The sequence below is a fragment of the Cyrtonyx montezumae genome, unplaced genomic scaffold (genome assembly GCF_038088225.1).
Source record: "Cyrtonyx montezumae isolate F1298 unplaced genomic scaffold, pur_monq_1.0 scaffold_8, whole genome shotgun sequence".
Classification (NCBI taxonomy): domain Eukaryota; kingdom Metazoa; phylum Chordata; class Aves; order Galliformes; family Odontophoridae; genus Cyrtonyx; species Cyrtonyx montezumae.
Window position 1 is genome coordinate 67,695,649 of NW_027072089.1, and position 18,889 is coordinate 67,714,537.

The 18,889-nt window shown below is 38.8% G+C and overlaps 1 protein-coding gene across 6 annotated transcripts in view; it reads right to left on the reverse strand.

Annotated features, from left to right (window-relative positions):
* CTNND2 (catenin delta 2) overlaps positions 1-18,889 on the reverse strand; it is a 619,666-nt gene that overhangs the window by 38,724 nt on the left and 562,053 nt on the right. For all 6 annotated transcript variants that reach the window (XM_065752045.1, XM_065752047.1, XM_065752046.1 and 3 more), the window contains one exon: positions 2,195-2,405. In XM_065752045.1, coding sequence (XP_065608117.1) covers positions 2,195-2,405 — 211 coding nt within the window. The remainder of the gene's footprint in view (positions 1-2,194; positions 2,406-18,889) is intronic.

Below are 18,889 nucleotides of genomic sequence, written 5' to 3' on the forward strand. Positions count from 1 at the left end.
TTTTCTTTTCTTTTTTTTAAAAACTGAGTCTATTAACCTATGCAGTATTTTCTTAACAATTTATCTGGTGTTTTTTTTTTTTCTTTTCTTTTTTTTTTCCATGTCTCATCAAGAGTACAGTAATAAGTAGGTAATTGATGAATAAACAGAAATTTGATAAACAATATCAATAATAATATAATTGCTTTTATTATACTCCCAGTCGTACTGCTAGTGGGGCACTGGGAGCATGGAATAAACACGAAGTAACCATAAATGCACCAACAATAATGCAAGTACTGAGGAGAAATGGGAGCTAGGTAAAACCTGGGTGTGGCCAATAAGGCCTTAAGCCATTCCTCTCTTGCCATATCATGCTGGGAGTGTGTGATGACCCTGGGCATGTTCCAAAGGCTAGTGAAGCCAGTCTAGGGTGCCTTGCACTGACAAGTTTGCGCTCTACACTTGCACCAAGATGTACGGCCAGGCCAGCATCCTGTGCTTGCAGAAACAGATGCTTCATCCCAGAAAATACAAATTCAGACTGAAGTTTTTTACTGTCTGAAAATGCAAGAAGAACCTCCTTCTATTCTCCTGTTTAAAAATCAGATCTGCTAGTCCAACAACTAGCAAATCTGATTTTTAAACAGCGAGTTTACCTGCAAGAAGGTAAGCCAAAGCAATGGTGTACAATACTAACTAAATCTGAAAAATGAAACTTTCAGTAAAGATGAGCATTATTATCACTGTGAGTTGATAGGTTTTCATGTCCTATAACTGTGTATCCCATAACAGTTACAACATCTGACTGAAGTTCAAAGTACTTTGTATGAGGACAAACGCTATGATTTTTGAAGGCATTTTGTAATTATTCAACAATACCTGGGCTAAATACTTTCTGTCAACATAAATATGTCTTTCAAAGTTAAGACAAATACTTAGGGAACTACACCCTTAGATACTTCTAAGACTGCCTGTGATACTTTGAAAATTCTGGACTCAACAGGTATTAATGGTCTCTGTTAGATAATAGGTAGACTTTATTTTGAGGAAAGACACACTCAACTTAGGAGAAATGGATATGATCCTGTTTGCAATATGCACACTTAATCTAGCAAAAATACATTAAAAAAACAAATAGATTTAATAGGAATAAATAATGCAAACATAGATGAATTAGCGGAGCATGGGAGCTCCCACATTTGTTACGTTACTACTTTTTAACCTTTACAGTCAGAGTGTGAGAATGTTTCAACAATGAATTTGGTATGAAAGAAAAAAGTGACAATAGAGGAAAAGAAATATGATTATATTGGCAAAGCTCCAATCACATAGGCGAGCATAAGTTTTCATAATAAATGTAGGGTGAATAAATGTTTCCTTCAGGTTGTGGCTTAGCTTTGTGGGTCTCTATTAGAGCTCTGATACTGCAGTAGGCTGTGTGATGACAGCTTCCAGCAGGAGCACTGATGGAAGTTTTGTACACTATACTGAAGGTCTTTTGTTTTCAAACTGCCATAGTCCCACTGCATTATATTTTTGCTGGCTGACAAAAATGAGAATCAGGCTGAGTAAGGCAAAAGAAAGATAAAGTGAACACTTCCTGAAAAGCATGCACACAGGAAAATGGACAAGATGAAACCATGGCTGCTCTGAAAATGTCACAGTTGTGTGCAGGATTTGTTGGATGTTTTAGTGCCTCACCAAGTAGCCTGCAGGTATCCTAATGCCCTCCCAGAAGCAAGGTGTTCACAGTATCCATGGATCCATTTTCTTCTACAGTCCACCTTACCAGCAAGCTGGCTGGGAAAAGGGTAGGTGTGGTGAAGAGGGATAATGACTATACAACCAGAGCAGGACCAGTAACAGAACTACAGCGACGACCCTTCCTTTCATGAGATTCCTGTACAGTGCAGTCCAACAACTCTGGTCCCTACTGTTTACTGGGATCTTCTGGAAGTGCTCTGAGGTAGCAGTTACTGGAGATAATTACTCTGCCTTACAGTGCACGTGCCTGCTGATGGCACCTCAAAAACAGGCTACAACAGAAGCTTTTGCTATTGTCATTGTTTCTTGTCACCTCACACAGGGCACATGATTTGTGATGAAACCAAAGTATTCAACTCACGATTGCACAGAAGAGGCAAACACATTAGGAACTAGTTAGAACTACTGGAGATGTTAAAGAAGGTGCAAGAGGATTTGCAAAACATACTTGTCTCCTTTACTCTTAGATATGCCAACCAGTTTCTCAATGCCGCCTGCGTCTCGTAAGGCCTTGGCATTCTCCATGTTTTTAGTGATGACTTCATGCAGAGTGCAGCAAATGGCAGTAACGGTGTCATCAGACATGGCCTTGCTTGCTGAGCTGTTGCTGTTGTTAGCGCCTGGCAGTCGGTGGACCAGATCCCTCATGGCATATTTGCCTTTGTTGGAAGAAAACGAAGGGAGAATTCAGAAGATACAGTAGAAAAGGGTGACGGAGAAGAAGTACAGGGAAAACATGCAAGACTGTATTAGCACCATTTTCATCATTGCATGTAATCTCATTGGCTACTGATACTATTTTGGAGCAAGCCACATTTATACAATTGCATGGTCAAGCATTTCACACATAAAGGCCTCTGTTAGTATTTCCATATTACATGAGTTGGAGACTTCAGATATGGGCTACATCATGTCCTTATGAGAATGAAATAATGATAATAAAGGGTAAGTACATGTAGAAGGACAACCTGAATATCATCACTTACAGAGTTTATCTCCCACTGTTCGACTCAAACAATGATAAATAAAATTTGCATTGACTGTTAAAAACACTACAGTAAATGAAAAGCCAAGGAATCTGTTGTTTTTGAGAAGAAGCCTTCTCTGGAGGACCAGTTCCACTGCATAGGGTTAACTCTATGCTATGTAAAGCAACCTTACTGTGTTATTTGTGTTCCTGTGACTTTACTAATTATTCAGTGCTACACCGCACTGAACTCAGTGCAGAGATGACACTGTGGTTTTCTGCACATCCTTAGTTGTATGCATGGTACTGACAAGAAAGGAAGCCTTTCTGACATGTAGTTCTGACATTCTGTAAGGAGCTGTTTCACACAGCCCTAACTTCCAGAACTTAAAATACAGAATGAATGTAGCAATGTATTTTTATGATTCTCATGTCAAACTGAAGACACACACACACACAAAAAATATTGCTGATTACTGTAACATTTTTCACCTTTAAACCAACAAATATTGTTTTCACAAGATCGGTCCTGAAAGTGAGTGATTTTATGAAAGTGATACATGAGCAGCTTTGGAGAATTATGTATATATATGTGACTATAAGACAAGGTTGGTACTGGCTGTAGAATCTCCCAGCACAGATATGTGAGGTGCTGCATGCAGTTCTACAGTGCTACTGGCAAGGGAAAATGGCAGCTTTGTCTTTCACTGTGTTGAAGACAAGAACAGAGAGGATGAGGGCCTGATGAGGTGGTAGCTGAGGTCAGTGAAACAAATGAGTGATCTTCAGTGCAGCTGTGCTAGCACTTTGCATACAGCAATCATCACGAGAGCACATCATTCAAAATGAAAAGGATGGGAAAAGTGGGAAAAATAAATGTAATTAGTAATGAATCTACATCATGTTTTATGAACGAAATAATCAGGTATGATTACTGTATATAATATGATAATTTAATCAGATTTTTTTGATAATTTCAAAAAGTTATGATAAATTAAGAGTATATGACTACTTATTAAAGATCTGAATTCTGAAGTTGTAAGTTCCATTGTGTACGTACATATTTGAAAGCAGAGGTAAGAGGAAAACCATATCATTTACCATCAAATACTATATTATTATTTTCATTTTTCACAATTTTGCCAGCTATGGTAGAAATACAGACAGTCGTTTGGAACAGAATGCTTACAGTAGAGATGCAAGCTTTGTACTATAATGTTAAACTTAGAGGTGATCAAGTTGATTCTGTGGTAGTGGGAGTTCTTAGAAACTACTCAATTTATATCATGCAAAAGTATTACTGATTATAAAATCATAATGTTACCAACACAATGTATACAGTAGGATTTGAGTCTTGTCGATGTGCCATTCAGATACAAATCCTATCTTCAAACAATTTTATTTATTTGCATTTAGTATTTAATCAGTCATTTGCATTATTATCTTTACAGAAATGCCACGTTAACATTAGATGTATGTAAAAGACTAATATTTTATATCATTGCCTCAAAGTTTGCTGATGAACATGTCCGAACATGTCCAAGCAGCAACTGTTTGCCTGAGCAAACTCTAATACTTTTTTGCCCTATGAACATGTGGAACACTATTCAAGAACAGAAAAAGATGTTATTTACGTCTGCATCTGTTTGTTGTATGCAGCATGATTAATAGTTATAGAACACAGAACATATTAATAGCTGCTTATCATTAGATAATATAGAACATATTAATAGTTGCTTATCAACTTTTTTGTGATTATGGCAGTCCACAGCACATACCGAGCCTAGCTTGCATATGAAAAAGCCAACACACTCAAACCATCCCAAACAAACCAAAACCACCTTTCTCTGTAACTGTTACTCTGCTGAATGCAGTGTCCACCACTCGCCAGAGGTAAGCATTGATAGATCAGTCAGACCAGTGAGACTCTCTGCTTTGCTCTGCACACACGCACAGAACAGATCAATCCTCCTTCCTCCTGTAGTACCCTATTTACATAAAGTGCGACAAAGGTAATGCACAGTCTCAGTCCTCTGTCAGAACTGCATATTTCCATCAGCAGCCAATGGTTATATTCATTAGCGTGAGGTATAAGAAAATCTGGATGGATGCCCCAAGGAGCAACAGCTCCAATATTTCTGCCATGCACACATGACACTTTGCTTGAAAAGTTCATATCAATATTATGTACTTCTAACCAGCAGACCAGGATTTATCTCACTGATGTGTAACCGTGGGACAGTACCAGATACCTTATTCTTGGCAGCTGCACTGTTTTCACCTCCAACAGAGGTGCTCACATGTCCAGGTAAAGCAGCCTGCTGCATAAGCAGGAGTCCCTGCTCAAAATGTTATTCCATACAATCACCAGAAAATGGAGACCAAACAGTTGCAAGATGAGGGAGGTGGCTGGCTGTAAAGTAGATCTAAGATACTGATCACATAACATCAAAATCTATTGAGAAGTGTAACTGATAACATATTTTGTGTGGTTTTAGTATTTTGATTTTTGAATTTTTTATTTCTTTGAGAATGTGCATGATGAAAAAGAATGCCTCAGTGATAAAAAAATAATTTAATTCAAAATATCTGAACCTAGATTGAAAAAGCTCTGCTTTACTTCAGAGTTACATCATGTACCACAAATTTTTAGTTATCATTTGCCTTCTCTTATTTCAGTTATGTTTCCACTGCTTCACAAGAGGCATGCAAGAGGCAGAAAAGAGTCACAGCTTTCAGCATTACCTGTACAAGAAACCCTGTGCTAGTTTAGAGTGGAGGTTGAGCATGGCCAATGAAAACAAAGCTACAGCTCTATCAGTCAAACACAGCTGAGAACAACCAAAAGTCTCGAGTTTTGCATTACTGCATGTTACATCTCCGGGCTGATTGTTTGGATTCAGAATTCATTTTTTTACACTAAGAATATTTTCTGAAACCTGACTTAAATGTGTAATGGATGGTAGCCTTGTAATGTCAGCAAAGTTCTGTATAGCTCTACCAGAAGGAGACCTGGGATTTTCAACTTGCAGCTCGAGAAGCCACCCTGAGCTGAGAACTCATGATGGTCCTGGGAAGAGAGGAGCATGTGTGTGAGAATGCAGTAAAAATAAATGACACAGTTAATTTCTGTCAGGGTTCATACAGAACTGCTTTGGTCTACAAATGAATTGATTTTTTATTTGAGCGACATTACACATCATAAGATGCAAAACTGATTTGATACTGTTGAAGAGGATTTACATAATATGATTAAACACAACCACCAGCTTGACAAAGGGGGAAAAAAAAAAGCAACCCAACACATACTTATTCAATTTGACTTGTAAAGGAAGGAAGGAAGATACTAAATAGTCATAATTCAGGAGCACTGTCACAGGAAAGGAATTGTCTCACACGTGTTTGGAACAGTATTTATAGGATCCTACAAACTTTTGTTTTTCTAAACTAAAACCTTAATCACTGTTATATATGGAGAGCAGGATACTTCTAGTTGCATGCACAGAGATATAAGGTGATAATGTTTGCTTACTAAACTTGCCAGCAGTACAAATTTAAGATCTTTTCTTTGCATGATAAGGTCTCATTAGCGCCTTTGTACACATTTCTGTTCCGTAATTCAGTAAATTTTCTGCTCTTCATAGGGTCAAACTGACAGCTGTCCTAAGAAAGATTTTGTTTCCACAGCAAATCAGTAGAGCTAACTATTCTTCTGGTAGATTAAACAAGAGCAAGATTATTACAGAAAAGGTTCTACTTCTGGAAGCATTCCCCTAATGCTGCCTTGAGATAAATTTACCGCTGATGTAACCCCAAGGACTTCATTTCCATTTTCACTCATCTCTGAAAAATGACTTTGACACATTGGCACATTTTTGACACAGCTGTGGCACGGTTCCTGATTTGAGAGAACAAGAGCAGGAAAATTAATATATTGGAAACATGAGAAATCTCGAACAGATATTAATTCAAACTAAGATCCTTGTCCTAGAGGTAGAGCCTGCTCTAATGTAAGTAATACATCATAATTTTTTCCCCTTCAAAATTACTCACATCTTGTAGCTAGATAATAAAAATTAGCAAAATACCACATTACACTGGAATGCTACAAAAACCCTATCCTAGAACTGTTGGTACTGGTTATGTTCACAATTCATGCAAATTTTGTGCTCTCAGTTCATATTTGTGTTCTAATTAAATTTACAGATATATGCTTTTGTGCATTTTCATCACCTCTGTCTGTTTTTTAAGACCATTCAGCTTTAGTATTTCACAGCCTTTATGGAAAGACTACTGGGAGACCTTTAATTGCTACATTCAACTAATATTTAATACATGTGCCCAAACTGTCTGTAACTTTGTTATCTGCTCCTCTACAGTCTCTAGCATCACTGACTGTAGCATACACTGCATGGGAACTATTCAACAGAACAGTTTGCAAACAGCAGCTCTTTTCTCCTTGTCTGGTGACTTCTGGTTTAACACGACTTATATCAGGGAACTATAGGCCTGTCAGCCTGATCTTGGAACCAGGGAAAATTATGGAGCAAATTATCTTGGGTGAGATTACACAACACATGTGTGGCATCCGGGGGATCAGGCCCAGCCAGCGTGGGTCCATGAAAGGCAGGTCATGCTTGACCATTCTTATCTCCTTCTATGACTGGGTAACCAGTCTGGTGGACAACGGAAAGGCTGTTAGTCTACCTAGACTTCAGCAAAGCCTTTGACATGGTCTCTCACAGTATTCTCCTGGGGAAACTGTCTGCCCATGGCCTGGACAGGTACACCCTTCTTTTGGTAAGGAACTGGCTAGAAGGCCGTGCCCAATGGGTAGTGGTTAATGGAGTTAAGTCCAGCTGGTGATCTTTTAGAGGTGGAGTCCCCTGGGGGTTAGTACTGGGGCCCATCTTGTTTAATATCTTCATTGATGACCTGGATGAGGGCACTGAGTGTACCCTCAGTAAGCTTGCAGATGACACCAAGTAATGGGAGATGGTGTCAATCTGCCTGAGGTTAGGGAGGCCTTCCAGAGGGATCTAGGCAAGCTGGATCGCTGGGCTGAGGTTCAACAAGGACAAGTGATGGCTGCTGCACTTTGGCTATAACTCCATGCAGTGCTACAGGCCTGGGGATAAGTGGCTGGATGGCTGTGAAAAGGAAAGGGATCTGCGGGTTTTGGTTGATGCTCGGCTGAACATGAGCTGACAGTGTGCCCATATGGCCAAGATGGCCAATAGAATCCTGGCCTGCATCAGAAATAGTGTGGTCAGCAGGAGCAGGGAGGTAAACATCCCCCTGTACTCAGCACTGGTGAGGCCACACCCTGAGTACTGTGATCAGTTTTAGGCCCCTCACTACAAGAAAGACATCGAAGCCCTGGAATATGTCCAGAAAAGGCAATGAAACTGGCAAGGGGTCTGGAGCACAAGTTTTATGAAGAGTGGCTGAGTGAGCTAGGATGAGGAGGAGTTCAGCCTCTTCTCCCAGGTAACAAACAGGACCTGAGAAAACGGTCACAAGTTGTACCAGAGAAGGTTTAGATTGGACATAAGGAAATACTTTTTCTCTCAGAGAGTGGTCAGGCACTGGAATGGCCTGCCCAGGGAGATGGAGGAGTCATTGTCCCTGGAAGTGTTCAAGAGGTGTCTGGATGAGGAACTATGAGAAATGGTTTAGTAGCTTGTGGTAATAATGGTAATGGGTGGATGGTTGGACAAGATGATCTAGAAGGTCTCCTTTCCAACCTTGTGATTCTAAGCTTATGACAGAGAAGATTTATGCAACTCAAAGGCAATATCTATTGATATTGATACAACCTACATGGCCAGACCAGTACTAGGTGATGGTCCTTGATGTTGCTCATTACAATACAACAATTTTCTTCTTCCTACAACAACGAAGTATTAGATGAATGGAAAAAGTCCTGAGCTACGGGACTGAAAAGCATTAATGCAAAAAGCATGGGCACCATCACTTCTAGCACATGTCAGAGAACTGAGGGATTTTGGATTCAGGCATAAAAGCAAAGCCATTTCTTGGCAAGTTGAGTGCAAATCATGTGTCCAGATACAAGGAGCTAATGTGATTTCAGATGCACGTGGATACCCGAAATATCTGCGCAGAGTTAGTAGTGCTACTGAAAGAAACAGTACCTTCTAGAAGGTTGGCTGGAGATCAGGTAGGATACCCTATATCCTTAATGTTTAATGCTTATCTTCAGGCACCTGAGTCTTGCTCCTAATGTCCTTCCACCTTATGTCAGAAATGTGCAAAAACATAAGTAATTTCTGACACCCACAGGAAATGCACATTAAGGCATTTGACTACTTAATGCTAACTGACTATAGTACTGCAATTAATCACTATCAAAAATATTATCTCTGTCCCATCATATCTAGTGGAATGAGGGATGAGTGAGGATCAGTCACATAGACTAGTCTGAGTGAATAGTGGGCCACAGCCACTGCTTTAGCTGCTTCACATTAACTCTGGCCTGCTTGGGATAATGGGTGCTTTGGGCTATAGAACAGTGCTGAATTTTATCTCCTTGAATGTTTATTGGAACTTACTTGAAAATTATGTGAAAATAAATTATTTTGGAGAAGACAGAAAGCATAAAAATGCACACACATGTTCCTGAGCCACCAAGAATCCAGGTGCACTTTGCTTACAACTGCGGAGATAGAACAAACTATCAGGTGGAGTTCTCAGATCCTCTTCCCCTCAGAAGCACGATATGCGCTTTTCACTTTTCCACCACTTTTGATGACAGTCAGCAAGATTTCAAGATATAAGATTGGTGTTCAGTATGGCCCACAACAAAGAGGAACAATACTCTCCCTGATGCATTGTATGCGACGTACCATTCATTGGTTTTCTTTTTTTAGTATCTTTTCATCAAGAATACATTCAGCCATAGGTAGTACAGCATATAAAGCCCTACAGGGAGTAGAACATTAATCTTTGATAGTTTCAGGCAAGAAAACTTCCAACTGTCATAGAGCGATGAAAGTATGTGAACCACCAATATCTGCACTGGCAACGTCAACTGAGATTTGCTTGTAAAAGAATTAAATATCTAAAAGAGTAACTAGTATAGAAGCTTTTATATTTATAAAGAGATTAGAGATCCAGGTTCTAACTTTTCCAAGTGAAATGTATGGCTTGAGAACTAAGAATGACGAAGGGCACAGCCATAACAAGGATGGAAGAGCAATATGTATAGAAGCCAGTAGCAATAGTAAAAGACAACATAGAAGCATTATTGTAATTTCACCCTGAACATGCCATGGGAAATCACAACGGGAAGAAATGCAATCACAGCTTTTCAACAGATTGCTTTCTCAGATCCATGATTTTTGATAGATTTGCCTTCATGTAGCAGATTTTATCTGGTTACCTTTCTTCTTCAGATTCTCCGAAACAAAACCTTTTGATTTCATGTATTTCCTGCTTCCCTCTAGCTTACCATTCCTTCTTGCTTTCAGCTCAGCTTGCTTCTCAGGGCCACCTCTTCTACTCTCTATTACAACTGGTGATTTTCTTACTTAAAGTGTACCCCCTCAGCACTTTGGTACTTAACCACTATGTTTTCCTCTTCCTTTCCTGTCTCTTGCACATCCAATACGTAGGTGTACATCTGCATCCTCCATCTGCCAGGCTTTTCTATTCTCTCCTTGGATTGGCTTAAACTACCTCAAGGTTGATGCTCAGTTAGATCTTGCTTTTTTCATGCCCTTTCATATCCAAGATCCTCTCCAGGCTCCTGCTCTTTGATGTTCTGAACTAAAGAAAACTTAAGGTAGCTTTAGAAGCATAGATTTTAGACTTGAAAATAACAATGTGTTTAAAGGCTATTGCTCTTGTGTTACTGTGTTGCCCCTCTTGTAAGTCACAAATCCATGTTTGACAGCTATCCTTTAATCTGCTGTTGCTCCTAACATTGATTTTACTCTTCTGTCAATGTAAGACCTTCATATTCTCCATTTCTCCTGCACAGTAAGACTGCACATTTGCAGGTCTTTCATTGGAATTTGTCTCGAGACCTAGAGATTAAAGAATTTCCAATGCTCTTTAGCAAGCCAAAAACTGACTACTACTTCATACATCATACCTGACCCAATATGTTCTTTAAAGGCTAGATCTGTGTCTACACTGTGCATGCAGAGGCACTTCAGCTGACTCCATACGAGCTAATGCAAAAACTAGAAAGCAGCCATTACATTTCTACCTCTTCATCTGAGTTAACAGCACCCAAATACCATCCTTTTGGTGGCATAAAGGCTGCCACAGAAAAGTGGATTTCTGGATTACCTCTATGGGAGTAGATGTTTGGAGCAGAACAGACAGAACTGTAACAAAAATGGATTTATGAGTCCCTTGTCCAAAGAGATCTTTTATTCCATAACTGCATCTCTCATCCAGCATAATGAATGGTTTCCATTTTGAATATTAATCCATGTAACAGTGAAGCAGTCTGTCTCTCCACTCTTGTGCTAGAGAGAGGTCACTCAGTCAGCAAAGAAACCAACATGCTCAGGCAGCTAAGCTCAGGATGCACTCTCTAACTTGCACCCTGGTTTTGGAAGACAAATTTGGGAAGATTTCCAGGGTCATTTTTTGACTGTCTCATCCATATGGGGACTATAAAAATGAGTCAGTTCCATTTAGTTTAGCTTGACCTGTGTAATTACATGCTGGCCTGGTACATCAAACAACTACTGGATTTGCAGGAAGGAAATTTCCACCAGAAAGCTTGTTTGTCACCTTCAGTAGCAGAAGTAGCATTTTTTAAGGTAAAGTGTTACAAACCTATAGATATTGCTGGTTTCTGTTGTTGTTTGCACGAAAAAAAAAAAAAAGGATTTGCATGGCAGCTTTGGCCATCTTCCTTTCAATCTTAGCTTTACAACCTGTCTGGGAACAGAAATGACAGAACCAGACTTCATTGTTCCCAAGAACAACCCTAGGAATTTCACCTTGTACATGGGGGTTTTATATCCAGAATTAATGGAGTCTGTGTAGAAAAGCACTCAACTAATCTTTTAAAATTCCTTTTCTTCACACTTTTTGCCAGGCATGCCAACTGGAAAAGGCCAAGAAAGGAGTTGTTTGCCAACCTTTCGACCAAAGTCATGCAAACATAAATGATTAATCAGTTCTTTAACACACCAACAGATTTATTTCCCTTGTTTAGAGTGCACTGTCATATTTTCATCTTTCCACTGTACAACTTGAAAAAGATCTGCAAATGGAAGTGATTCTACTGCTGGCTGTTTCCTGATTATTTGAGCTGGGTTTAGCCCCTTGCTATCCTCTTCCCTGCTCCCTGCTGAGAATACAGCTTTTGGGAGATTGAACTTAGAAAAAAATGTACTTGTTTAATTAATGTTATGTTTAATCAGTATTTCTAAAAGTGCTTTGAAGAGAAAAAGTGCCATGTGACTGTTGAGTGAAATTTCAGCTTTATCTGTATTATTTTGTGAGATAGGATAATATTTTGTTAATAGTCTGTTTCAAGGGACTTTAATTTAGGTCATAATTGAGAAATAAGAATGCAATCTATTCTCGGAAAAATAACTTTAGACTCCAAGATCTATGTTCTGATACAACTCCCATTGAAATTAATGAGCCTGTCTACCAATGTCAGAAGTTATTAAACTAGATTCATGAAGAAGTAGCTTTTCTACTTCAGTATTCAAAACAAAAAGATTCTAACAGCAGACTGATGTAACCAAGATGAATTCTACCTAGAGACTTTACTCTGCTTCAAATGTCCCAATAGCAGCAACAGTTATTCATTTGCTATTATTTTTACTTCTTCACTTGCTCTAGAATATTACCTGGAACTCATGAATTAATCTGTCTCATCATAGCATCTGAAAGATAGATTACTTTTCCATGTCTTTATATATAGTTATAACAATATCACAATGACGTACAAAAATTCTGCTGTTAAGAGACATACATTAAAATATTAAGAGAAATAAAAAGCAAAATGAAACCTCATGATACACTGTTATTACAGTTAAATAAAATGCATAGATAACACGTGTTAGCTCAGTAAATGTAATATTTTGTAAAGTGATAGTATCTTTTGAAAACAATTATTCTAACAAATACCAAAGCCACTCAAGGTCATACTGCAATGCCCATATATTCTTTAATTACTGTTACGTTCAAACAGTAATCACAGTGAAAATAATACAGTTATGATAATTAATCAATGTATGGTGGTGAAATAACAGTACGAAGAACACATATCAACATCTAGTTAAGCCTGCTCAGTCACTAAGTTACTGCTCTTTCAATCTGAGTTGCACCTAAGAATCATGTGAATAACACGTTCATTTGAGAAGTCTGAGAAAGGGTTCTCAGGACTCAGTCCTCACTCAATTCCCTTCTCTTACCTCCTTCAGGATGCAATTGCCCACAGGGCAAGAATCAGAGAAGCTAGAGCTCAGATCTTGGACCATTCTTGGAGTTTACAGTTGTATGGTGACTTGCTAAATGCAAAGCCCACAATCACTTAGATAGTTTAAATTATTTTATCCCCAAATGTGGATAATCTCTGCTACTTCAAAGAAAAGGATGCAACTGGGAAGATCTACCAAAAGTAGTTATCTTCTCTCTCCAGAGCTGGGGAAAAGAAGAATATGCCAGAGATCAGCTGGCTTCTTGCTTCCACATGCCTTATCCTAAAATGCTCAGGATCTGAAAGATCAGGGGTTAATCAGAATGGAAGCTTTTCCTGTACTCAGCAGCCTCACCATTTCAGTGACACATGCCTGAACGTAAACTACACTCCACACTGCAGAGGAGGGATTGGAGTCCATCCTTGAAGAGACAGAAAAGTCTAGACAATAACAAATAGAAAAACGCAGCAGAAAAATGTCAAACAGAATGGGTGAGAGGTCAGACACACTGCAGACCTCCAAACTGCAGGAGATTTAGGGGGCGACATGCCCAAAGAAAAACCTATTTCTTGATAGACTGATCCACTGCAAAAGATGAATTAAAATTGCAAAATATAATATTCCCTCTGTGAGAGCAACACTCTAGCAGGGTCACCTTCAAAAATTTTGCACACAAATATATGACTTTGCATACACTCATGCTAATCATATGCATTTTCTTCTAATTAAAATTAGCCCTCTGATTATTTGCTAGAATAAATCTGACTTACGAAATACAAATAATGTTTAAAACATACCACTTTAAGAGCATCCTGAGAAGCACACAATCTAAGAGATCCTGGAACTCTTCTCCTAAGGAGTTAGTCATGAAGCAATTTATTTTTATATCAAACAGCGAGTGACTCTGAATGCCACCATTACATGCTCTTCTAGTACACAGAGCTGAATTACTACCTTATACTACAAAATCTGCACCTTGGATCATGAGCTTCTTTTCTTCTTTCTCAGGACTGCTGAAGATTTCACAAGATTTTGAGAAGAAAAGGAAATTCGTAGCCTGTGGTTTGAATGAAATTAAGAACAGACAAACTACTGCATCATTCACTAATTAATTAAACAACGAAGTTCCTTATGTTAGAAAAAAACAGCTCATCTCTGCTCCTGTTTCCCAAAGCATGAAGACTACAAAACAAGGTGCAGCCATGCATGAACTAGGTGCTTAGTTCAGCCATACTTGACAGTAGACACTGATACTTTAAGTAGAAAAATGAAACAAAACTCCATGTAAATAATTTCTGCACAAATCACAGAATCACAGAACACTTAAAGGTTAGCAGGCTGTGTAGAGCCTGTCTAGTCTAAATTCTCTACCCAGGTTGAGACCCCTTAGTACAGTCAAGTTGGTATTTTCTCATATTCAGATGGAATTTCCTGTATTTCAAGCTGTACTTATGACTGCTTGTCCTGTCACTGGGTATCACAAAAGAGAGTTTGGCTTTGCCCATTTCACACCCTCCCATCAGATGTACACTCAGCCTCTTCTCCAGTCCCAGATCTCAGCCTTTCCTCTCTCCTCATAGGAGTGAGGTTCCAGTCCCTTAATCACCTCTGTGGCCCCTTGCTGGACCTTCTCCAGTATGCCCGAATCTCTCTTGCATTTGGGAGCCCAGACCTGGATCACTCACTCCCGGTGTGGCATCAGCAGCAGTGAGGGGAAGGATCTGTTCCCTTCAACCTGCTGGTAACACTGCTCCTAACACAGTCTAGGAAGCTGTTGGCCTTTTTTATTACTGGGGATCGTGGCTGGCTCATGCATTTCTTTAGATTTTTTTTTGTCAGTTGAAGGAATTTCAATGTAGTCAAAAAAGTGACTGTATAATCATACTTGTTAGGTCCTCATCCTAAATCTGACTACTAAACTCAAGGCTGACACATAGCTCCTAACCTTACCCTTATCCTGCACTCCAGTCCCAAATTCTATTCCCTGACCTCAATATCACAAAGCTTAAATCCGAACCCGTGACAAAAATACAATAATGAATAATTTGATAACAGAAGAAAATCAATTGCCACAAGAAGTATTTGTAATTGTCTAAAAGTAAACCACACTTCTTTTTTGGAGTGATCTTGCACTCTCATAAAGCTGAGCAGAAGCACTGAGGTAAGACTTTGTCTCAATGTCTCAAGAAAACATCAGTCTTCAGTGAGAAAACTGAAGAATTTTCTCCCACTGGCCAGGGCATTTCTGTGACACAAGCTGCTTTTCATTTTATTTGGCTTATCAGAAACACCAAATATTGGTTATGAATTATAATAGCTGAAGGACAGTTACAGATCTGATGCAATGCTTTAGCAAATACCACTGCTCTTCCCTTTGTACTGTATTTAAATGTCATTATTTAAATGGTATCATTAAAATCAGTGGATCATAAATATCACAGCCTTACTGTTCTAAAAAGTTCTACTCAGAAAAATGAAAGCTTTGTGAAAAAAGAGAGAGAAAATTATAATTGACATAATGTATGTTCATACACATACCAAAAATACTATGAGCTTTTTAGCAAAAGATAGTAAAAGCAATATCATGCAGCTGTACATTCCTTTAAATATGAGCTCCTTACCAATATAATCAGCAATACAAAAATATTTGTAGAAACGCGGTATGAAATTCATAGCAGTAAAACTACGCTAAAAAGATTATCATTAAAAATCATCAATATAAAACACATTCTTACCAATTATATTGGATATTTTTTTTTGCTTCCAGATTTATTGATGCACATATTCCTATCTTTGAAAATGTTTGAAATACATCCTCAGTACATATTTATTTCAAATATTAAAAGTAAACATCCCTGAGAATATCTTGGAACCTGGCCCACTTCTGAGCTATGAAATCCGCTTTTGAAAACAAACTGAAGTAGATAAATCTGCCATTTATGTTCAAGTTTCCTTTGTCCTGGAATTATCTTTTCTTTCAGAGATTGAATCAAATAATGCTCTTCTTGTAATTCGTGGAAGTATTTGGTTTAGATACTCAAACACAAGAACAAATGTTTATATTACTATCAAGTAGAATTCATGATTATGTCTACAAATGAAATAATTGAGGTTGGAAAGGACACTTGGAGATTGTATAATCCTGCTCAAAGCCTCAAGCTATGCCAAGGGAAAATCAGGATAAATTCCTTCTCTGAAAGAGTGGTAAGGCACTGGAAACAGGCTGCCCAGTGAGGTGGTGGAGTCACCATCCCTGGAGGTATTCAAGAAGCATTTAGGTGTTGTGCTGAGGGACGTGGTTTAGTGGGGAAATATTGGTGGTAGGTGGACAGTTGGACTGGAGTATCTTGGAAGTCTTTTCCAACCTTGGTGATTTTATGACTCTATGAGGTTCCATACAATAATGTTTCAAGAGTTTCTTTTTATTTTTATTTTTTTAATTTTGGTAAACCACTGAAATTTGCACCTTTAAAAATACAGATGTAGCAGTAAAATATAGTATTATTTTGCATTTTGTAGGTAAGAGAGAATATCCTGCAGCACAAGGCCTCATGGAGGACAGCCTGTGGATTCACTTGTGTTAACATCAGTGAAGTTTATACGAGCCATCTCACACATCACATTCTCATAAGACAGCTAAAAGCAGTAATTGCTGCAAATAGGATGAAAAATGTTTGGATTCTACTACTCAGGATAGTTAATGGGTGTTGTTGAAAAAAATGCACATATCAAATTAATTCTGTGACAAATGCATGAAATAAGCTCTGTAGGCCATCTGTAACCCAGGTCTATATCTATCCAACACCATAGCTGCTAAAATGGATGGTGAAAGAGACAAGGACAGAGGCTGGAAAAATGTTTGAGGACTAGTTTAGAATTCACTTATCTTGACTCAGAAAGATTGAATTCGTTAAAAGCAAGCAGACAGTATTATACACGGGCAGGAGATGATTATCTGCAGAAATACAGAACAAAGTATAACCTACCGTCTAATAAATCTGCAGAAAAGGATCAAGAAGCCTGAGAAGATTGCAAGACAGACAAGAGTTTCAAGATGGGTTGCTGTGGAAAAAGACAGCAATACAGGAGTGTACTAACAGCAACTGCTGTCAGAACACATAGATAACATTTTCCCATATGCAAAGTCTACAGTAGAGTACCACAGCCAGTCTGAATGTGAATTTCTGGAAAGATATGGAGAAAGATGTTTAAGGACAAAGGATTGCAAGAAGAAGAGCTAGGAAGATACACTACATTAACTGCTGGTATCTCAGCTTCACTAGTATATTCAACTACTCTAACTATATCTCTTCAATCTGTAAACGAGGTATTTTAAGTTGGATCATTTTTACTTACTCGGCATGAATGACACAATATGGAAGAGAAAGCTTCAGTTCCAGATCAAGAGAAGACAGAAAAAACAGAGTCCCCAAATACATGGCCCCATGGTGCGCTCAGGGTGGGGGTCTACTTACAATATTTGAAAAAAAAGTCATGCATCATGTCTAAAAAAAAAGATTTAAAAAAACGGTTCATCTATACTTTTTTGTAGTTTCTGAATTTACTAAAAAGCTTCCCTTTCAGGTCTTGAAATATACTTCCTAGACAATATAGCCTCTTAATAACAAATAACAGCCTCAAATAACCTCCAGTAGGTGGAGCCTTGAAAAGAATCCAAAGTAAGCAGATGTTGTAGCAGATGAGCAAAGCAGTGGAAAAGACATGAAACAACGTATGACCACAGTATCAAGGGAGAAAGAATTTGGGTTAGAGCAGAAATAAGGAGTGAAACATGGGGACTGATAGAAAGACATCAGCTGGTGAAGGCAGGCAGAGAGAATTCTCTCTGAATTGATCAGTTATTTGGAAGCCAAGTGAATGAGTGAGGGCACTAGATGTATACAGCATGATTTTGGAAAAGAAATTAACCACTTAACTTACTGGTACTTGGAAGACAGGAAAATAATAAGCCCAACAAGAAAAGAAAGAGAGATGAGAGACATGGCAGATTCAGCAATCTGAGTCAGCCAATCCTGGTCTCTATAATATATCCTGGTCTCTATAAGATAATCAGTTATCCCACCATTTTCAGACCCCACAGTTCATCTGGTCCCTATCCTTCCTTCCTTCCTTGCCCTTTGTGTTACCATAGAATAACCTCAGTTGGAACGGACCCATAAGGATCACTGAGTCCAGACCCTGGCTTCACATAAGACCATCCAAGAATCAGACCCTATGTCTGAGAACGTTGACTAGATGCTTCTTGAACTCTGGCAAGCTCGGTGCTGTGACCACTGCCTTGGGAAGTCTGTTCCAGTGCCCAATCACCCTTTGGTGAATAACCTTTTCCTGACATCCCACCTGCGTTGTCTGCTCCTTTCCCTTCAGGATCAGGAGAAGCATAAGACCATACAACCTACCTCTTTCCACTACTCATCATTATCCAGGGAATGTCCTTTTTGCTCAACAGCCTTCAGGTGACTGGGCTATCCTAGCTTCTAGGTCATTTACTGCCCTTGCTAGATGAGGTGAGCGCCTGCTGTGACTTGATTATCCTGCATGAGTTATGCATGCTTGGAAAGGCCAATACTCAGGGCGTAAACAGCTCCCCTTGGACACTTTCCCCTGGGCTCTCTCTACAATCTAATCTAGCCTATGTTCTGGAATGGTACTAAGGAGCACTCCATGTTGCTCATGTTATCATAGTTTACTGATTAGTATAGCTCTGTTTGCAAGTACTCTGTCAATTTGTAATAAT